Source organism: Zosterops lateralis, assembly GCF_965231275.1.
Source record: "Zosterops lateralis genome assembly, chromosome: 3".
Lineage (NCBI taxonomy): Eukaryota > Metazoa > Chordata > Aves > Passeriformes > Zosteropidae > Zosterops > Zosterops lateralis.
Window position 1 is genome coordinate 32,005,604 of NC_139764.1, and position 22,540 is coordinate 32,028,143.

The 22,540-nt window shown below is 40.6% G+C and overlaps 2 protein-coding genes across 8 annotated transcripts in view; one reads left to right on the forward strand and one right to left on the reverse strand.

The window, feature by feature from the left end:
• SDCCAG8 (SHH signaling and ciliogenesis regulator SDCCAG8) overlaps window positions 1-11,530 on the forward strand; it is a 106,969-nt gene extending 95,439 nt beyond the window's left edge. For 2 of the 7 annotated variants that reach the window (XM_083857256.1, XM_083857251.1), the window contains 3 exons: window positions 3,218-3,344; window positions 5,394-5,476; window positions 9,395-11,530. In XM_083857256.1, coding sequence (XP_083713382.1) covers window positions 3,218-3,344; window positions 5,394-5,444 — 178 coding nt within the window. In that variant the 3' untranslated portion in view covers window positions 5,445-5,476; window positions 9,395-11,530. Of the gene's footprint in view, window positions 1-3,217; window positions 3,345-5,393; window positions 5,481-6,728; window positions 6,799-7,023; window positions 7,119-9,394 lie in introns of those variants that run through there. The other 5 variants (XM_083857252.1, XM_083857253.1, XM_083857255.1 and 2 more) reach the window with 5 other exon arrangements.
• Window positions 1-22,540, reverse strand: part of AKT3 (AKT serine/threonine kinase 3) — a 380,155-nt gene that overhangs the window by 220,938 nt on the left and 136,677 nt on the right. Inside the window, exons 13-14 of the mRNA XM_083857259.1 lie at window positions 18,143-18,245; window positions 14,995-16,142 (exon numbers count right to left, since the gene is read on the reverse strand). Coding sequence (XP_083713385.1) covers window positions 16,057-16,142; window positions 18,143-18,245 — 189 coding nt within the window. The 3' untranslated portion in view covers window positions 14,995-16,056. The remainder of the gene's footprint in view (window positions 1-14,994; window positions 16,143-18,142; window positions 18,246-22,540) is intronic.

Below are 22,540 nucleotides of genomic sequence, written 5' to 3' on the forward strand. Positions count from 1 at the left end.
CACAGTGACCTCTGCTCATGGTGTTGGGTTTTGGTCATTTTGGGGGGCAGCGGGAGCCAGGCCCAGCACCCCATCACCCACAGAGATGTGGCCCTGGTGCTGGTGGCCCAGCCCTTGCCATGGGGTGCCTGAGGGTCACAGCACCCACTGCTGGGGTGATGGGCTGGCCTGTGTTGCCGTGGCAACTGGCAGATGGGGGGCTTCAGCAGGGGCAGCGGGGAGGCAGCCACGGCAGCACGCTGGCCGAGCTGCTCAACAACAGCCCTTTCAGCACTGACAGCTCTGCTCTGCCTGGCCAGAAGTAGTTATCAGATTACTTGTATTAAAACCTAATTAAGATGTGTGCCAGTAAATGCAGCATGATTATTGGATTTGGTGATTTAGCTGCTGCAGGTTGCTGCAATCCAATCACGCCATTTCAGCAAATCCAGCTCCGTGGAGTAAAGTGAAAACGTTTTACATCAGTAACCTGACTATGCTGAAAGAGTAAATAACCTTTTAATGCCTCTACTATGTCAAGGACTGACTGATACCCACTGCAGGGTGAATGGGTACTGCCCACAGATTCTTGCATATTAATTTCCTTCAAATCAACAGTAAAACCCAGAGGAGGGCTGACAGGTTATATCAGCTTTTACCTTCATTGCAGATTGCCTGTGGATTAATGGGCCTGAGTCCCCCAGGGCAGGGAGCTTGCAGCCAGAGTCCTGTGGGTGCCCCTGGTTTAGCAGTGTGTTGTTATAGAAAAGAAAGCAACTTCTGTTTTTATCTGTAGGTCACACATAAGAGGAAGTGTAACATGGTGGGTGCTAGTACAGTTTTGGGGTGTGGGATGCAATGGAAGTTTATTCTGCAAGTAGAATTCAGCTTGGTGCCAAAGCTCTGCTTTGTGTTTGATGTTTCATTCACCTCATTTCTGCAGGGCCTTGCAGTGATGGTCTAGCCATAGCTGTCAAAATGTAACAAAACCATATCTATCCCTCTACACTTCATTTCTGGACAGCCTGGGGTATAGCCTAGTCTCAGATCCAAATTTCACTGCCGTGTGTAGACTTCTGCATGTTGTAACTGCACAAAAAAGCGAGGTGAGTTGGAGCCATTCTTACATAAAGCTGCCTATGAGTTCCAAGCACTGAGAATCAGAGCAAAACATTTACCTTGAAGGTTTCACTGCAGCTTGTGATGCCTCAGTTGTGTTCTCCTTCTGTGAAACCCCTCATCTCATGAAGCTGTCTTTCTTGCCTCTATGTAGAAATGGGGATTTTGGTTTAAAGTGGTTAATGGGAAATTATTTGAAGGGTATTGTTATTACTGCTGACTGGGAGCTTTCTCCTTAGTGCCAGGTTGTGCTGTGGGTAGTCCAAACATAAGGTGGTTCAAGAGCGACATTTTCACCTTGTGCCTTGAAGTAACATGGCAGAGCATGGAGTCAGTCCCTGTCCTGCACCATGGCGAGGCCAAGGGGGAGCAGCTGCATGCCATCCCAACTGAACAGATCTTGCCACTTTGGTGAAAAATGATCTTGTTTAGACAGGAGGCTGAGGACACAGTGGTCACTCAGATGCTCAGGACACAGTACATTTTCCTGGTAGGAGGTGGTGTTGCCAAAGTGAACGTGGCGACCGTGCAACCTCCCTCACTCGTATTAGCAAAATGTGCAGAAGGTTCTGTCACCCAGTTGTAAAAATGATGGCAGGCATCGATGTGCAGTTGTAACATATGGGAAGTACAGTGAATGTGGGTGGAGCTGTTCATTTCTCATCTTGAATCATTTACGAGATCAGCAGGCAGGCCAGATACAATGCATATGGGAATGTGTGGCTGTGCTGCACATGTCACACGTAATAGCAGATACTGTGAGAGGGCCCAGAGCCTGTCCTCAGGAGCTAAAGGCACCAGAGCAGGCTGGGAGTCCCAGTGTGTGGACCAAGGGCCAGCTTGGCAGCAGTTTTGGGAGAGCAGACTGGCAGACAGAATTTGGGAATTCACAGATCCCAAATGTACACTGACTAGAACTGCACCCTTTTCATCCATTGTGGCCCAGAATTGTAGATTGGAATGTTATTAAATCTGTAGTCAAGCACTGGACGTACAGACGATAAAGGTAAAGTTGTGGCCTGCTGGTCAAACCCAGCTCAGTGCCTGTGTCATCTTTCTCCTTCTGATCAAGGAGACATTTTAGTCTAAATCTAACACTGGGCAGTGAAGTTACAAGCAGAAAAGTGTAATTGAATATTTCTGTAATTAAAGACTTTTCCATTTACAGCAGTTTATTTGAAAGGACATAGAGCTTCACAATAGAGCACACTAGGGCTTGTGTCCAGTAATATTTTTGAAATTTGCATGGGCTACCTGTGATTATCTACTAAAAAATATTGTTCTGATGTAAAATTCACATGAGTTGGAAATGACTTCTGACTGGATGCCAGGAGTAATAAACACCCACTGGAGAAATAACAACTGATACCTGCTTTCGTGATTAAAGAAATAAATATGCAGTTGACCTGTCTTACAGCACTGTTGTCCCAACTCAGGCATTTGTTCTCCAGTGTAAGCAGAAGGCCCCTGCATGTTTCTTCTGATACCTGCCAGCTTCTTCCCTCTGTTTTGCAGCCCCTGATGAGGGGGACCTTTGGAATGATGGGCTCTTTACATCTTTCCCCAGGAATCCCTGTTACACTGTTAAAGGATCTATGCTGACATGCTTAATTAACGCTAGGCTTACTTGAAATAAGTGCTATGTTCTGTAATGAGTTTTGGACATTGACCAGCTTGCAAAGAGCAATGGACAGAAAACAAAAGTTTTTGTCACTTCAGGTCCAGTTTGTCAGGGAATTTGGGTATTTGGTTTTATAATCTGGGCTGCTGTGTGTGTTTCAAGAAGACAGTTACTGAAGCAGCAATAGAGTGTGCAGCTTGTTTAGCTACAGATGCTGGGATGCAGTCCTGCAGTCTTAACTGATGTCACAGCAAAGCAGATTTGCTGTCACGTCCTCATAAAGCTTCTAAATTAAAAGTGCAAACCTTTAAAATTGCTAATTTAAAGTGTGAAAATACATATATTGCCCATATTAGGAAGTAATACTTTAGTCTCAGCCCAACCACCAGCCTGAACTCTGGGCTCTGGGCGCTGCCACCACCAGGGCAAACATCAAAGCTTTTTCCATGAACTCCAACTTCAGATGCTCTGCAACCCTTTTATCTATTTATTTTCCAGGTTACAGCAGCTTGACAAGCACTGCCAGGCCACTGCCCAGCAGTTAGTGGAGTTGCTCAACAAACAGAATCAGCTCTTCAAAGAGAAGCACCTGCTTACAGAAGAGGTGCAGTTTCTGCGAACACAGGTACTGTGCCAAAAGAAAAGAATGTCTGAGGGAAATATTCTGCAGCTTTTAGCAGAGAAATCTGCCAGCAGTCTGATTTCAACTGCTGGATTTTGTTGCTGTTGTTCTTTTAAATACAGCATTACCTTATGAAAAGTAAAATAAAAATTCATACAGTTGGAAAGAGACAGGTACCTGAACCTGACTCTCACTTAAATCTAAACTAAATGAAAAAAGTGTTTTGAAGTGACAACAAAAAAGCAGTTTATTCTCAGTGACAGTTCCTAGCTTTCTTATCTGAAGATTTTTGTGTTGCCTTTTCAGAGAAAAGGGAAATCTGTTTTTTAACATCATTAATGTTTAAACAGTAACTTGATGTTGGTAATTGCTTAAAGGTTTTGCTGCCATTTGTGAGACTAAAGTCCTTCTATTATTTGTGATTTTTTTGTCTTTATTTTTAAAAGTAATTTATCTTTTTTGCTGCCCAATGACCACTCACGGTGAAATTCTTGGGATTGTCCTGTGCAGAGCCACTAGTTGAGCTTTGATGATCCCAATGGGTCTCTTTCAACTCAAGATACTCTGTGATTCATGCACCCAAGTGTGAGCTGGTGAATGTACAATCAGTCTTGCCTGATAATTAATCATGGCACTGCTTCTCCAGCAGGTCTGATTGTTGCTCCCAGTGGTCCCTAGGAAGCTGTGGCTTCTTATAGACTGTTCTGGCTTTTTTTGTTTTGGCCACTGTTCTTCGGTCAGTAAGGAAATAAGGGAGAAGACTGCAGGGCTGGGGTTTTTTTTTCCTTCTTTCATTTTTGTTCAGAAAAAGGAAGAGAACTAACAAGCACAGAATGAGGTTTTCAGTAAAACTATTAGATAGTCAAACTCAAGGTTGAATTATTTACTCAGGCACAAAGCAAATCACAATGCTTTCTAACTTTCAAACTTGTGAGTTTGCCCAGGATAGCTGGAGTTCACTTAACATGGTAACAAAGGACATTCAGTGTAGAAAATTTAGTCTAGTAGCACACCTAGCAGTAAACACAACATGAATTGGCTTAGAACTTTCAAGTACTTAAATCATACTATTTTTGTAGGCTTTTTATCTGTAGAAATCAGTAAATGTTTAACCTAGGAGAATAAAATCCATACTTTGTTAAGCCCCTAATCATGTCCATGTGTTCGGTTTTACAGGACTTCCTGTTCTAGTAGCCAAACTCGGTGGCTTATGACAATGTAAGGTTATCAGCATGTAGTAACTACTGACAAATTTTAGGGCAACCATAGTGTTCCCTCTGTAAAAGAGGTTAAAGGAGGTGGTTGTTCCCAAAAGAAATTAAAATTTTTGCTTTAAGAAAAGCACTCTTGGTAATGTGAACAGCCTTTACATGGTCCACAGGGATTTTGTTATTGATAATCTGTTTAATCTGGAAGTGGTTGTATTTTTATGGAGTTGGGCAGAAGTACAAAAATCATACAAAAGGGGAAAAAAAGCATTCAAATATTACACTTCTGTCAAGACTTGACTTGTAAAAGCTGCCTTCTTTATGTTCATTACAAGTTAATTGTGCTCCAGAGGACACTTTTAAGTTGAGAACACTCAGAAAAGAAGCATGATATAAAAAATTATTACAAAATGAGCCCTAAAAATCTATTTGCAGCTATTTAAAGCAATAGTGGTTCTCTGGGAACTGGAATTCAACCCAAAAGAGCTGCTTGGAATATCAGACAATTGTTTTAAGGAAAGTGAAGAACATTTCACCTTAAACGGAAGCTCATTGCAGAAAGATGCCTGTAGTTGGTATAGAAATAAATACTAAAACCAAACAATTGCAGAGTCAGTGTTGATCAAAGGTTAAAGTGACCTCATATTCCACATTTTACTGTATTTTCCAACAGTTCTCCTTTATAATTAGCCAAATTTCTGAAGGTTCTTTTGCTGGGGGGGGAGGGAGGTGGAAGCAACCAACCACTACCTAATCTTTTAAAGATGATGTAAAATATGCTAACTTAAATGTGCTATTGTATCTTGGAACGTAAGCCTCCAGTAACTGCAGTGGCATATTTCAGGGGAAAAAAAGGGATGCAGATCTCAAACAGGACACAGATGGAATGAAGTAAAAACCTGGATGGATAAAGAGAAATGAGCAGAAGTAGGTAAATTTTTTTCTATATCCTATATATAGAGTGGGAGGGGGAGAGGAAAGGAGAGCACGACTAAAACTATTTGCAGATGTGAGTTGAATCTGGAAAACACTTAGAGACAAAAGGAAGAAGGAAGTGTTTGAAACATTTTTGAGTTTCAAACTGTTGAAGTTTTAGTGCTTTGATTTTTTTCTCTTCAAGCACTTAAAAATTTAAGAACAAGCACTCCATAGCGAAGACAAGTTTACCTAATAGAATTTTTAAAAAAATCTTAAATATGTAAGTTGAAGGGAAAGGGGGATGTACAATTTTTAGCTAGGTGGGAACTTCAGGATGATCTCAGATTTAACCCAGATGCTTTCTGTGTGGATAGTCACTAGGTGTTTGCCTTTTAATTTGGAATGCTTAATTTTGTTGCTTCCAGTATTTTCTATCTGAGGAAGCTTGAATCATCCCTCTCTCTCTTTAGAAAGGCTGCAACTGGTTTTGTAATAAATCATAGCAGTTAGTGTCACATTGAAAGAAACATTATCTAAATATTTGTCTTTAGAGCAGTGCTGTCCGAGTTACAGTAATGCAACATAGCTATAGCTGTTCCTACTGCCTTGTAAGAAGGCAGTAAGAAGAATTTAAAATTGCATCATTTACTTGACTCCAGCTGACCTAGTCAGCAAACCCTAACAAGCCCTGAGCTTTGATAGGATTTGTTTTCAAAAGTCAGATTACTTCCACTGTAGTTTTTCTTTCTAGTGTTACGTGTTTGTTGTATGGGGGGGAAGACAACAGAAAGAAAAAAAAAGTCTTTAATACAGCTACATTCTGGTGTGTTGAGAGCCTGCTTTTCTTGGAAAACTCATTTGACACTGTAAGGAGAATTCAGGGGTTTAAAGTGAAGGAAAAGAAATCATAAAAGAAGTACCTGATCCTGCTGTAATGCTGCATTCCTTTACAGGCCACATAAGCATATTCACGACCTTGTAAAGGTAATCAAATTTTAATTATGTGATTTACACCTCTCAATTTGAAAGTTTTTGGAACACTCAGGTTAGGAATTTCTACCTTGGAAAGTTTCTTGTATATTGGAACTCACTCTAAGGCAGGAGGATAAGAGATATTGCCCTACATAGGCATGAAATACAGAATATGAAATGTATGTGCACAGAAAGCAAACAAACATCTAAACAAAGATTGCTGGAAACCTCAGCACCCCCCACCAGGCACGAGTGTATCTGTGAGAGCTGGGATGCCTCTCTCTTGCAGGATCTGCCTTGGTGTCCATCACTTTGACAGAAATCAGTATTTGTCCCGGTGGATAATCCCCTCACAGACCCCGGCTGCCAGAAGGGGTTGCTGGCCAGCTGAGCCAGTGAGAGCAGACGGGCAGGATTTGGACCTTGAGGATTACTTCCAGCAAGGGCTGTCATCCTGTGCTGCTGCTCTGACTTCCCCATGAAGATCTCCTCCTGCAAGCCAGCCCCTCCCTGGCCAGGAACCCGCACTCTCCCCGTGCTCTCCGTATGGCTGAGCCACTAAAGCTCTCCCTCCCTCCTTACAGATGTCTTTGTCACAGTGAGCGTGCCTGTGAGCTGATCTCCCTTCTTCTAAAGGAAGTTAAAGGACACTCACCCGGGCCCATGTTCCCGTCCTCGCCCGTCGCTCAGCAGGAGGCACTGTCAGAATTACAGCTCTTCTGGAGCAGGGGTTTTCTTTCCTTTCCTGTGTCAGCACACATTTTCCATGAGGTCCCAGCAGTTAATGCAGCAGTGCTCCCACGTGCCCTGTTTGCTTTTTATTTTTTATTATATATCACAGAAGGGGAGCCTTATTTCCAGCAAACAGGTAGGTCATCCATCTCAGCTATCCAAAGTGATTCAAGCTGATCCTTACATGGCCCTCGACCTCAGGAGACCTGAAGATTGCTTTGATTATTGGGAGAGAGCTTTTGTTTTAGTGTAATCTTAATGCACAAAGATGATGCCTCTGCCAGGTGTTTGTAACAGCCAGTGACAGTCCACGGATGGGGGATGGTGAATTTTGTAGTGGGTTTTTTAAGCAGATGAAAATCTTTACTTCTGCTTGGATGGAGTTTAATCAGAAGTGATGCAAGTTAAACTATGGGAGGAAGGGATAAAGATAGACCTCTGTTTGATGTCTGACTGCCCTGACATGAGGCTTCAAGTATTCAGCTCCTTAGTGTTTGTGAATCTGCAGCTGTGGGAGTCCTGTACATCCCATCCAGTGTCTGGCTACTGGAAAAAGCTGGGCACCAGCTGAGGAGTTGAGCCTGGCCCTCCTGAGAGTTCCACCTTGGGTTTTACAACCATGCAATGAAGGATTGAGGCACTAAAGCCACCTGAGTGCGTTCTAATCAGTCAGGAAGTCAGTTGCTCTTCCCTCCTCCCAATATAGCTAGCAGCAGTAGAATAAACCAGTCAGGCATCTGTGGTTCTTCTCCTTCCAACTTCTGCATCTAATACCCAACCACCCTGTTAAACCAGATGCCACTAAGGTAAGGAGAGAGCGTCCAGAGGAAACTGGGCATTGTGTGCTGCAGAGTTTTATGCTCTGAAAACAAAATATTCTTGGGAGGAGGACAGACTAAGACTGGAAAGGCCCCTACCCCTGACTGTCCAGTAACCAACTTGTTTACCAATTACCTGAATGTGACAGTGACAGTTGTGCCCATTTTGTTAGAGAACAGCACACCTTAAATGACAGCTTTAATACTTGGGCCCTTGGACAATGGGGTACAGAGACTGACAGGATTGGTGTTTGCTTTGTGAAGAGGTCCAGGCCAGGCTGGAGTCAGGAGATTTGCCCACTTCATCAATCAGGCTGAGGTTCTGCATCTCACAGAACATTAATTAACATGGGGTAACTGGTGTGGAAAGACACCCACAACAGAAATTTCCAGGCAGCTTCTTCAGGAGTTGAGTGTTTGGGGTCCGTTTAAGCTTCTGCCCATACTCTGATGCTGAGGGTCAGCGTAGCACAGAGTAGGTTTCCTCTGGTTGTCACTACCCAGGCACTGACATGGAATTTAAGCCCCAAAGCTTTCTGTTGCCATAGATCCTTGCACTGGTTGCAGACACAACTGTAGCAGTTGGTGTTGGTGCATGTATTTCAGGGGGAAAAAATACCATGTTACTGTTTTTAATTCTTTAATGACCTGCAGCTTCATGAATTTTCTTTAATTCAGCCTAACTAACCAAGGGAGGAAGAAAAAAAACCAAAATCCTTCAGTCTTCTAATGCAAAACCAGCCAAAGTAGAAAGTTTATTTTTATTTCTGAGGTCATGTACATCTCTTAAATTCAATTTTTAGCACTGCAGTGGCTTAATTCGAGGTAGCTCCCCCAGCTCCAATAGTTTGATGTCTTGCTCAATTCAGTCCTTAAGTGCTATCGAGGAAGCACAAACAACAGCTATGCAAGAGCTTCAAAACTGCAAATTAGCCTTCCCACCAGAGGTTTTCCACGGGCACCAAGGCAACAGTTTCCTGTTTTGCTACAGCTGCCCACCCCAGACACAGGCTGAACACTGCACAGTAAACACCCTCTGGCAAAACCCTGCCATCTTCTTCTTGGAAGGGAGAAGGGGCAGGATCTTAGACGTGCCCCAAAACAAGAGCTCACTTATTTACTGCTAAACAGGCGCCATGTCAAAAGCTCGTGGAGATCCTGTCTTTCAGAAATCAGGTATCTCTTGTTCTTGCTACCTCTAAGACATCTTGATCTTAGAAAGAAGTGAGGACAGCAGACCCACAGGAAGTGCAGGCTTTGAAACTGTACTTGTTTACTCTGCCCTACTGCAGTCTTAACCAGTTTTTATTTCTCTTCTAAGAACTTGCCTGCAGGCTGACGTGACACAAATGAGAAACACAGGTACTGCCATACAGACTACCCATCTCTTCCTTTTATCTTTCAGGTCTGCTCAGCACCTGGCTGAAACTTGTCTGAGGCTCAACCAAAGACACCTCTGCAGAAAACAGGCACACTTGCTAGCTAATTTCAGCTGGTTTCTATTTGGTTTTAACTACAGAATCACAAATATTTTGAAGCCTTACCAGCCTACCAAACTTTCTAGGATGACAGCTGAGACTTTTCTGAAAAGACCAGGCTTGCAAGCCAGTTTTAATAGCTATTATGTGGTGTGGATGTCAATAATTTGTACAATTTTTATAAAATGTTTTTATCTATTTTCATAATTGAACATACATGTCTATATTATTTACAGACTGAAATATCAATAAACCTAATAGGATCTCTAGGTTCCTTGTTCCGTCCTTCTGAATTCAAGGAAAAGCATGTGCAGGGGAGGAGGGAGAAGGGGACTGTTTGCAAGTGCTGCACATGTACACTGCCCTCCTTTTTACAAACTCAGTACCAGAATATACCTGGGAACTTTATTCAACAGGTTATTTGTCACTTCTATATAAAAAATGAGAGCCCCGACAACTAGTTACTAACCAGAAAAGCATAAGAAGATTGAGAAATATTCCACGTAATGTGGAGGAATTTCCATGGGTCAGGTTCCCCTTTAAAACATTCATTGAACAAGGTCTTTAAGAGAAAGGAGCCCTTGCAGAGGAGCCATGACAAGAGGTGCTGGGCTCCAAGCTGAGGTGGTGAAACTGGACTTTTCCACCAGCACATATTCAGGGCACCAGCTGAACTTGACTTGAATTTATTGAATTCAGAACATTTGGAGGGTACATGTGGAGGGCTTTTCTTATGGTTAACTGTGCACTTATGTTTTTCAAAGTTATTTTTCAAATACCCAACTGTTTGAGAAAGAATTTATCTGAGTATTTTGCTGTCTAGTGTAGGATAAGCTACACACACAATAGAAAAGTTTCTACATCTATTTTTTTCAATGTAGTTGGTAAAGGGGGTGAAAAAAGCGCCAAGAACAGTTCCCCAGCAATAAAGCTACTTCAGCCAGCATGAACACGGAAAACATAACAAAAATAAGAGTAACAACACATGCAATAAATTACCATTGGGTGTGGAACACAATCCTTCCTTCTCTTATATTTTAAGAATTATTAGTGGTACAGCCCTAACATCAAAGTGATTTTTCCTCCCTATTTCAATTTCCTGCCATATAAAACTGCCAAAGACATCTGACTGCCTCCCTGAACAGCTTCACGGATATGACACTGAGCGTGCTGAGAAAGGCCTCAGGTCTTTAGGGAGAAGAAAGGCTGCTGAAAGAAAGCCCTCTCTAGTCAAACTCGGGATTTTTCACAGTAATCAGGCTGACAGCTTTTTAAGTGTCACTACCTTATCGATGGTTACACAGTTAAGAACACAGATTTATAAATGTAGGAAAATTCAAACTTCAACATTTATTTTTTATTATTCCACAGCATAAGTCTGTGTTTAAATAGGAGATAGTGTCTATAGGCTATGCTTGCAAAGGAACTCAGGCACCTATTCCTGACACTTAGGCTTCACTGAGACCCTGGAGCACAGTGGGACCCTCAACCTTTCTGGACTTGCCTCACCTACCAGGTGGCTTCTGGTGGCCACATGCAGGGCCCCACTGCCAGCCACCCACGTGCACGTACGAGTCTGATTTCAACAAAGGGTCCTGGGCTGCCAGTACAGATAGTTGGAAGTAGGTTTTTCATACTCATCCCAGGCATAGGTGCAACTATTGTGTTGCTGGGAGTCTACAAGGGAATAACTTCCCCTGCAGCAGTTACTCTACTTTGTAGCAATTAGTAAGTCATTACAGCACCAGGCCTACCTGTCTCATATCCCTCCCACCTTCCCCTGCTTCTACTTAAGCACTAAATGCTTGGTTTGACAGAGTTTACAAGTACCAGACCTGATGATAAAATCCAGGTCAGCACACAGAGCATGATTCCAGCCTGACCAGATAGTCCTGACACTGCTGCAGTTCTTTTGTCCTGGTCACTGATATCCTGATACCACTGAACTAATGGATGGCTGTGTCCATGATGTTCTTTCCTATTACAAGGTGGGAGAGGAAAAAAAAGGAGAAAAAAAAAAAAAGAAAGGAAAAAACCTGAGACCTGGATGAAGCACCTCTATTCCTGAGAAGCATTCATGTCAGAGAACAGAAAGCCATCAGAAAACCTGGATAACCCCACTGCTTTAGGGACACTCAGCCCTCCAGATCAGCTGGTTCAAACAGCCCTGGACCAGCCCCTGGGCTTCAAAGAGTCCCATTCTGCAGTGTCATGCAAATCCTACCTTCCCTTTTTTCCCCTCTCCTTGCTCAAACATCGCCTAGCTATGGGATATGAGGCCAAGAATTTCATCAGCTGAAAATCACTTAAATGGTGGATGTTCTGATAGGAGCGTATCTTCAGAAGTATAATCCAAATTTACTTTTTTAAGTGACATATATCTCATAGAGTTAACAGGAACCACCTGTATGGAAAGAGTCTGGGTCCAAAGCACAGATACATTTTGCTTAGTCATAAAAACTTTTTTCTTTTTTGACAATACTGTAACTTTATAATTTACAAGTTCAAACTGTTCACCCAGTATCTGCAATATGTCACAGCGAGTTACAGTTATCACTAAGACTTCACAGCAAATAAAACTTGTAACTAAACATGCACAGATCATTATATATACAGTGATAAAAAAATAATGATGTACATTTTCTTGTAAGAAGAAATTAAGTAAATTTTTGTGCATTTCAGGATTGAAACATCTAACCTATATAAAATTACTTTAAAATATGAAGTAAATATTTAACCCAAAACTTGAGAAATCTTTTTTAATCTGCAATATAGCCTTCTCATTTCCATTTTTCTTTCTCTGACACAGAACAACTTAAGAATTTTATCTTCTAAGATATTTAATAGTAATGTGCAGATATAAAAAAATACGTCCTCTGTGGCAAGCTTGAACATATATATATATATATTTACAATCCTCCAGAACAAATTAGCATTAAAAAACACAGAAGTAGCAGATTGACATAGTGCTTTATTTAAGCTGTCTGTACGAAGGAAAATAATGTGCATCCCTATCATATACGTGTAAAAATACTAAGGATGAACAGTGTACAAAAACAGTTTCTTGTAGTTATTTCACATCCTTGTGGGTCATATACTTAAGGAAATAAAGAGTTTAAGTATGACCAACAGTAATACGATTTCTTGGGTTTGTAGTCGTGTCTGCTTAATATCCTTAACCATATGACTAGATCTTGCATGGATCTAATGAAAGAACTAGCAAGGTCAAGAAATGTCACAAACTCTAAAGCTACAGGGAGGTAATTCAATTACCAATTTAGAGGTTTTTTATTTAAATAAATACTTTACATTTCATGCTTGCCTGTAATGCACTACCAGGAGCAAGATAAGGAAATTCTACTGTAGACAGTACAAACAGTAGCAGCAAAGTGTGTACATTGAGGTGTAATATATAGACCCTGCAGTTAGTAAGGAACGACCTTACTTTTGTACTCTAGGAGAAGCACATGGCCCCTGCAAGAACAGTCAGCTTTAAGAAGCCGCAAGTAAAGATGGAAAAAAAAGGTAAAACAATACTGGAATAAATGTTCTTTAAGCAACAGGAATGTACTGGAAGATGGATTAGTGTGGAAAGCGAAGCTGTGTGCAAAACTGCCAAAATCCAAACAGAAATGACCTATTTCCTCTGAGATGGCTGCAGTACAAGAGGGCATACTGTATGTCATGGAAGTCAGTACAAGCTGGAGTCAAGGTCTGAAATGTACTGTGCTCAAAAGGCTTACCAAGACAACCAGCCACCACCTGCGGTCCAAATCCAACCACAACTGCAGACAGCAAAAGAAGAGCTTCAAAAGTTTCTCTCAGCACTGCTTGTCCATTTCTCTGTCATCTGTTTCTAACACTGGTAAGACAGAATCCCCCAGGCCTGGGCAGCACAAGGTGGCTACCAGTTTATGCACCATAAACTGGATCACTGATATTTCAGAAGGCAGACGATGCAATGCAAAGTGATGTCTTTAAAGGTTTTCAAACAGTTCACTGCCAGGCCCTTCCTGCAAACCGCGCACTACCTGGCTATGCAACAGAGAGCAAAGCACAGAGCGTCACTGCCACCAGGAGCCTCTGGCCACAGCCAGTCAGCCACTGGCTGGAGATGCCCTGTGCCAAGAAACTTATTGCTATTACAAGCTGAAAACAAGGGAGAAAACACAGGCATGTAACACAGATTTTGAATCACCATAGTTTCAGTCTGTGAGTACAAGATCTTTGCAGAGAACAAATTAATGCCCGTCTGTTAAAGTACTTGGCTATTTCAGTCACTCACTCACTGTGTCAGTGTAGACACCTCTGCATCACCAATCCAGAACAGACCTGCAACACATGTGCTGCTCTCCTCTCTCCGCACAGGGACAACATCTACACGTCTTTAGTGTTACAGGGTGACATAATGAAATCCTATGCAGTTAGAATATACATCGTGATACATTTCTATCTGATTATCCATCCATTACTAAAGATAAAACACAAAATATGAAAAATTGTCTAAATTACTCTGCGTCTTTAGCTGCCTTGCTAAAATGCCCATCTACCCCTTGACCATCCCAGCACATGCACTGCCAGCAGTGGGCTTCATGCTTGGGCACTCAACTTTCCACATCAAGAGGCTAAGGCATCTGTGTAGGAACATCTCTCCTCTCAGACTCATCCACCCACTCACACCACACAACCAGGAATACTCTGCAATATCACAGTCTTTGTGGGAGCTAACAAGAGCTGAACACAGAGATACTTCCAATGATAATCCCACGGAGTCGGGGGTTCCCGATGTCGCCTGCAGGGTGTGCACGCTCTGTCGCTGCGTCACGCCCCGACTCCTAGCACCAAAGGGTTTATTATTAAGATTATCATTGCTGAAGATCAAAGCTAAAGTTTCTGCACATGTTCTGTTAGATACAGATCTTCGGAAATGGAAAGACGTTTCCCTATCAGTGGAGCATTTGTTGTGATGGTTGAAATTCAGTCAATCAGGTACCATGGTTACTCAATAACCTGCTGCGTTTCAGGACTCTTTTGGTTGAGGGCAAATCTTCCTTGAGAATGGCTGATTCCAGAAATTTACTATTTTAATTGTTAAAATAAAGTGCTTTTCTTGTAATCACTGTGATCTCGTTGTTCAAATGCAATTCCTTCATCTAGAACAGACATTTTCTCTTGCGCTGTCAGGCTCTTACATTATGTTTATCCTAAATGGAGCACAAGATGTAGCTTTTTTGTCTGTTCACTTTTAACCCTTTGGCACGTGAGGTTGGAAATCCCCACCTCCACTGCCAAACTGTTAAAAGACAGTATTTCATTCACAAAAATCTGGTTCTAAGCAGTATGTACAATTTCAGAGCCTTGTTAAAATTTCCACATGGGAGAAAAGTGCATTATTCCCTTCAGCTTGTACAGTCCTTCCATATATTACAAAATTAACTGCTATAAGCCTGTTCTAAGATGTAGCAGCATTTGCAAACATGACACATACAAACTTTATCTCTAAAAATAAATACTACCGCAGTATAACAAAAAAAAAAAAAAAAAAAAAAAAAAAAAAAAAAAAAAAAAAAAAAAAAAAAAAAAAAAAAAAAAAAAAAAAAAATTCGGAGTTAAACACCTGGAGAGGAAGCTAATTCACAAACTAAAAATAAAAACAAGTAAGGCAAACATCTGTTTACCTTGGTGCACACATTTTGGTGAAAAGCAATACCATTATGCCTGTCTACATTCTTCAGCCATCAGAGGTGATGCATATCATGAAAGAGAAAAGCATGAAAAGGATGTTATCTGGTGCAAATTATAAAACCCCTTGAACAACTTCAACTGCTGCTTTTATGCCTTCATTTCTTGCATGTATAATGTTCGATTCTCCATGATTGCACATGAACCTGGAAGTTCTAAGTGGCAGGCTGGGTGAGCCCAGCCGTTCTGCTTCTTCTGTAGTATCCAACAGTAATTAAAAAATAATATATATATATATATATATTTATATATATCAACAGTTTAAGTCCTTCTCTCAAACATTTCCCAAGCAAATTCCACCCAGATGTTAATGACAGAGACCTGCTTCAAGTAATGATATGCCTAACAGAAACCTTGCATATGTACATCACCACCTCTACATTTCCTCATTCTAACCAGCACAAACAGATGCAAGAAAATGTTATTACCTAGTCTGTTTAGACTAATTACAATTTTGATTCATCTTCTCCAAGAAGATAAGCTGGACCAACATGGCTTTTGTTTAGCCTCCACTGTGAGGAAAAATAGATGACTACTTGTTCACAAAGTTTACAATGCTGAAGTCAAGTCATCTACCTTCAAAGAAACTGTTAGTAACTTCTTGACGTTGCTATTATACCGAGACTGTGGGCAGCAGCAACAGCAGGAGAGCGGAGTAGAGAGAACCTCGTATGTCATGCAAAACCAGAACGGATTTTAGGTAGGTTTGGGAAAGAAACTTGTTCAATTTGGAATGGTCTCTGAAAGTGCCCCTGCTATCATAGTAGTATCTAGTACTGGTGGTGATGTTCAGGAATCATTTTCACTGATAAACCTAAGATGACAGTGAAGCAGCAGAACAAAAAAATTATTCTCGTCCACTTGCGGAGTAGGAAAACTGGGGGAAATGCGGCCGCCTCTCATTGTCCATGCAGTCCATACCATCCTCGTCATCTGTGTTAAGGAACAAGTTCAAAACATCAGTATATTTGCAATAAAATTTTATTATTCATCTGATATGCAGTACATCTTTCAGGGTACCATGCTGGGGTTAAAGGCTCAAGTTAAAGTAAGGCTTCAGTTAAGCACGTGAGCTTATGGTTACACAGCAGGATGACACTTACTGAAAGAACAGCATGCCCAAAAGTCACTATTTATTTCGGATTGATTGTTTGGTTCATTTTATTCTATGACCTGAGAACTTCAATCACAATTACCCCTTCTAGCCTAATCCAAACATGCCAGCACACCCAGCCTCTGGCAGCGCAGAAGCCAAGTGCCAACTGAGGCAGCCAGTTTCCATCACTTCTTGAGCTGAGCTCAGGAAATTATAGTCTTACAGTAGATATATGTAAATATTCCTCCATTTCAAAGGGAGTTAAAAGGAAAAACAGCTACAAAAAACGAACAATTCACACAGTTCTTTGTGTTTCAATTCCTAGGTATTATTTTTAGTAAAGTATTTATTTTTACAGTATTTGCTGGGATCAGAAGAAATATGGAATAAGCCAAATTCATAAATATTTTTATTTACGTAATTCCTCCAGTGCCAGATGTTACCTAACTGAGAATTTGGAAGTACATTCTCACATGGCTTTTTAACAGTGCTTATTCTTTAAGACTCCTGCTGAGGCCATTATTCTAACAATATATTTATATACAGCCTTTCAGAATTTTGTGTCTTTTGTATCTTCATGTATTCTACACATAAAAATTAGAGTTAATCCTGGTCCAATATCGGATCAACAGAACTCAAATTAATCCAAATTTTAGTAAAATTTCTTCAAGTTACAAAGATGAAGAAATTCTTATCAAGATAGGAGAAGAAAGGGTTCTTTTTTTTCACAGCAGAAAGACTTAAAATCACTTAAATTATGGACTTTGAGCAACACGGTCTAGTGGAACGTGTCCCTGCCCAAGGCAGAGGGATTGGAACCAGATGAACTTCAGGGTCCTTTCCAATCCAAACCACTCTATATTTCTATGATTGTGTTTAAACACCAGAAATGCAAAATCCAGAAAATACTCTACCTATATATGAACAGAAAACTGCAGCTAACCTGGGAGTCCTAAAACATCAGCAAATGAGCTTGCTTCATGAAAGGGTAAGCAACCATAACTAAGCCTTTATTGTCTATTTTTGTGATCCTTCTTTCTCAGCCTCCAAAATAAACAAACAAAACCCTCAAATTTCCCCATTTAGAAAGAAAATTCTGTAAGAACTCAGGAGCAAGATTTTAACTGCTTTGGCTTGGTGAGTAACTGCAAAGCCCTGGCTAGGCTGATCAGATCATGTGTGTAACACAACATGACAAAAACACATACTGTGGTAAAATCACATTCACCTCAATAAAGAAATTTTGCAAAGTCCAGTGCCATGGTTACATCCACATTAACACCTTCTTCAAAAGCCCTGCTGTTGCACAGGACTTGATAGAAAATTCAATTTTCAAGTAATTGATTTCTTTTTCCAAGAAAGTTGGAAATACATTGTCTTCAAAGTATTTCAAAATAGGCCCATCTTACTGAAGCTACACAGCCCACTGAAGCCACCAGCACTGTCCACATGCTTAAAGAAGGGTCTGTGTTCCAATTACTTTGCTGAACTGGGACCTTGGCTGCAAACCAGTAAACACTTGAAGCTGGTGTCTTCTCTTATTTGAAAACAAACAAACGAAACCCCAAATCAACAAACAAATGAAAAAACTCCAAACAAAATCGACACAAAAAAGCCTACACCAAAAATGCCCCCCAAACTCAACCCAGAGTTATCTAATATTCTAAGCTTTGTAACTACTGCATCTTAAAAATAAAGCTGTCATTGAGATTTACACACTAAGACTTTTACTAGTAGCATTGAGAACAGCTTTTCTATTCAAACAGAAAAAACCTTACACGCTGCTTTATTATAAACAATATTGTTCGATCATGCTTGTGCGTAATTTCTGACTTACATTTTTCAGGCGGTGTTATTGTAATAGTCTGAGCTGTAAATTCTTCATCAAAATACCTGGTGTCTGTCTCAGATGTCACTTGAGGTTTAAAAGGAGGTACAAGCTGAAAGGCACCAAGAAACAAAACAAAAAAATTACTAAATCTCAAATCTGGCAAATTACTATCAGGAAAACAAGTTCTCTTTCCCTACACCCCAGATCAAACAAGTAGGTCTGTGGAGAGGCAGCTGAGTCTCTAACTTCCAGTAAGAGAGAACATATTTGAGTCAAAAATACCACTTCAGTACAGCACAGTCATCAATAGCACAACAAAGCTGAATTCCAAGTATCACTCTCACGTGACTTGCAGATAAATTGAGCTGCATAAAGATAATTACCTAGAAACTCTTCAGGCCAATTTAATTACCTGCATAGCTGTCAGGCAAAGGCATCTCTAGATACTTCAACACAACTGGGTGATATAAACAGCTAAGAAGAAAAAGACTGCACAGAGAGCATAATAAGCACGGTCTGGGGTTTTTCTTTTCAGTGAGAAGGTTTGAACTTATCGTTGAAAGAAATTACGTGATATGAAAATAAATTTTACATTTAAAAAAAGGCCAGTTCAGGCTTAAGGGAGTTGCTGTATCTAAACCTGCCTACTGCTTTCACAGCACAGTGTGGGATTTCCCAACAGCAAATCACTGGTAGCCACTCACAGCCTGCAGGCAGGACTCCCTTGCCCCTTTTCTGAACCAGCTTCACAATCCACCTTCTCCACCAAAAGAACTGCCAATAGGTCTTTACTGGAAGGCACACTGAGTATGGAATATCACACTGCATATGCTGCCAACCCAAAAACAATACAGCAGTTTTGAATGTATGACACTGCATGTTGTGTGTGTGTGTGGTGTGATAATGTTCTTGTTTGTACCTAGGAGCCCTTTGGTGCTATCTCCTCATATGCAATGTAAAACACACCATGAGAATAATTGATTTTCCTTTCAATACAACAAGCTACATCCTGGCTCACTGATATTATCACCTTGTGTGGGGTTTTCACCAGTTTCACGATCTCTCTCTCCTCAACTCCAGAACACTAACACCAATTAACCTGGTCATTTGCCTCACAGCAAAGAAGGAAGAACTGCTGCTAACTCCCTCCTTTTCCCAGGTTCTGTGTGCTGGATGCACAGATGTACATGATCTGTACATAATAAGAGACCGATTTTGTCTCATCCAGATCTTCAGTAAGAGTGCAAGAAATTATTAAGCAAAGCCAAATCTATCACTTCATATACTTGACACAGTACAATAAATCTGATTTATACTTTTACAAAACTAAGTTCAGTTTTCCCTCACATTGTCCTGAATGGAAAACATAACAGCAGAGAGGTATTTTGAAGTAAAAGTTTGCGGCATTGTAGAATAAATGCTTAAGGAGCTAACATATATAAACATAACATCAGAAGAATCTTCCAGGTATAAATCAAGTTACATCTAATGCTTACAAACAAAGTGTTCTATTTTATTGCACAGATGCCTTCACTTTTTGAAAATTATTTTTACATGCATCCAGGCTATCCCAAACAATTCTGCACTATTAAAGCAGATTTCCAAAGTTGTACATCCCTCCAGTAATGCAGCCACACAATTCCTAAAAACAGACTTATTCCAGTGCAACATTCCATATTGCCATTTTATTCTCGTTTTTCTATGAGAAAAGAACATTCAAAAAAATCAAAATAACACCTGAAAATACCAACCAAAAAACACAGAACAAACAAACAAAACTTTACACCCACAAAAATAAAGTCTACATGAGATTACAAGAAGCCAAGTAATGTATTCTAGTCAAGGCCAAGTGTCCATCACATCCTTTTAAAAAGACACTTTCAAAGATCTCAGCAATAAATTCAGCATGAAAAAATATTGTAAGATAACAGGTTTATAACAATTTTACTACTTCTCTGGTTGGAATGCTTTCTACTGGTCAGAAACAGAAAATGCCATTTCATAAAAAAATAAAAGTTTTCATTTTAAAAGAATGAAAATACAAGCTTAGGAATGATTTTCTTTTTTCTCAAGTCAAGGACAAGAAGCAATGTCTTTTCAATGGTGCAGCACACATTTGCAGTAGAACCAACTACTCCTGTTGTCAAGTACACCTGAGATCTTTCATGCTACAACAGCTTTGCAAAGAGAAGGAGCAAACCCTCACCTCACTGCTTGTAACAACTGTGAGTCAGGTTGAAGTAGTTAATGAAATTTAAAAGGTATGGCAAGGTTAGATCATTACAGATAGCAGTGTACGGATGTGCTGCTGGAAAGGAAAAGTAAAATGCATTAGATGACAAGTTTTTTTCTCAAAAACTTACAGGCTAACTACTGGTTTATCTAGGAATTTGTTACTTCTTTGGTTTTAATCCACTAAGATGAACAAGCTTCACTACAACTTCAAACAACCCCTTTGTTCTCTCCATCTACCTGAAACAGTAATGGTTATGGAAAATACTTTGGAAACATTATTTTAGGGAGAGAAGCACAGTGCCAAGTGACTCTTAAAGAATAAATAATTACAATAATTTTAATCAGGTATGAAAAGCACCGTTAAAACAAAACTCATTAAGTTGTTGCTCTGATTGAAGGCTCAGCAGCTAGGCTTACTAGAAAACTCTTGATCAATCACATCCAGTAAGTCAGCTGATGAAAATTGCAGTGATGATGGAAGTTCAGCTATCTGGGGAAGTGAAACAAGTTGAAGACATGAAACTCCAGGCTGTACCTAAAAGGGCCTGATGCAAATTTATGTCAACAGTGTTTTAGGATTCATCTGTTTTACAGCAGTGTCTTTCATATCCTGGACATTAAAGGCATTTGGAAACTTCACTGACTGCAGAAACAAACTCTCCAGCCATGTGGCTCTCCACAATTGCATACACTGGTTTTTATCCAGGCTATGCTCTTATGTACACCAACCATCCCCTAAAACCTTTGGAAAAGTGGAAGCAGTAATTGAGCTTAAGCACAGAAACAGCTGAACAGAAGTAGCAGAAAGGTTTCTTCAATCTTTCCATACACTTTGCTTCCTTCCCTCACAGCATCACCTCCACCTCCCACACAGCCGTGTGGACAGAGAACTGGAGATTGCTCCTTTCCATGTGTTCTACCTCACCTATACCAAATCAACTAGGGCTAAAGTCTTGTGGACATCCCACTCCAGACTCCTGAGCTGACACCAAAGGCACACCTCCCCTTCCCCAAGTAAATTCTTAGCAATCATCTTTTTTTGTCCTTTGTTTGTCCTTTGTTTTGTCCAGGTGTTTGTCCTTTGTTTTGTCCAGGTGTTTGTCCTTTGTCCATTAGCTGTCAAAGTTCATTTAAAAGTAGAAATCAGAATGTCCACAAATCTCAGCTGTAATGAAACCATTAGGAAGAAAAATAAGGTACAAATGCTGCAGAGATAAACACTTAGAGTGACACTCCAGAAGCTTCCACATACATCCCAAGGAAGACTGACACCGAAGTTTAACGATAAAGATTAAAACACCCAACATCAACAACCGCTCTGATGATCACAACAGGAAGATGCCACTCCACAGCCAGCAATGTTTCACATTGGTGCACTAGGAAATAGTATCCACATGCTGCTGCCACAGCTATTCCTCACTTCTGGCATGAGAAACCAGAAGTCCAAGAGGGATGTGAGCACCAGAAGGCCCATCCAGTAACCTGTGTCCAAAAGGAGTAAGATAAGCTTTTGTTAAGCACAGGTTTTGCCAGTCTGCAAGAGAATTGCACTGCTTGGTCCTGGCTGCCAAACTTTAGTATGGGATAATTTTCTTTCTTTAGTGGCCTCAGTTCAGAAAAATGCTCCAACCAGACAGGGAACTGCACCTCCTGACAATTTACTCTATAGAGCAGAAATACAGATTTTCTGGGTTTATGCATTACACACACACATATGCATAGATATGCATGTGTCTGTACAAATAAAGAAGGAAAAGTCTAAACTCAGTGTAAGTTAAGTGACTTTAAGAGTTTGTGTTCAAGACAAAAATCCAATTTCATATCCATCTGTCAAGCTGAATCTGCCCTGGCCATTTCAAAGGCTTGATGTTAGAAATGACAGCAGAAGCAATATCAAATTCTTACTGTCTTCATTATCTCCAGTGAATGGCATTTCCATTTGGCAAACATCAAGAGCAGTGTGTGAGAAACACCACGGTTTTTCCACAGTTCAAGTCCTGGAAAATTTGACACCCATCTCCTAGAGGAAGGAAAGGGGCAGGCACAGTGTTTGTTATAGGTACACTGAGGCTTGATTCTACAGGCTTGATTCTATGCCTTGAACCTTCTTATACTTAGTGAACAACTACATAAATACTTCAGTATGAGAGAAAATATGTAACACTACTT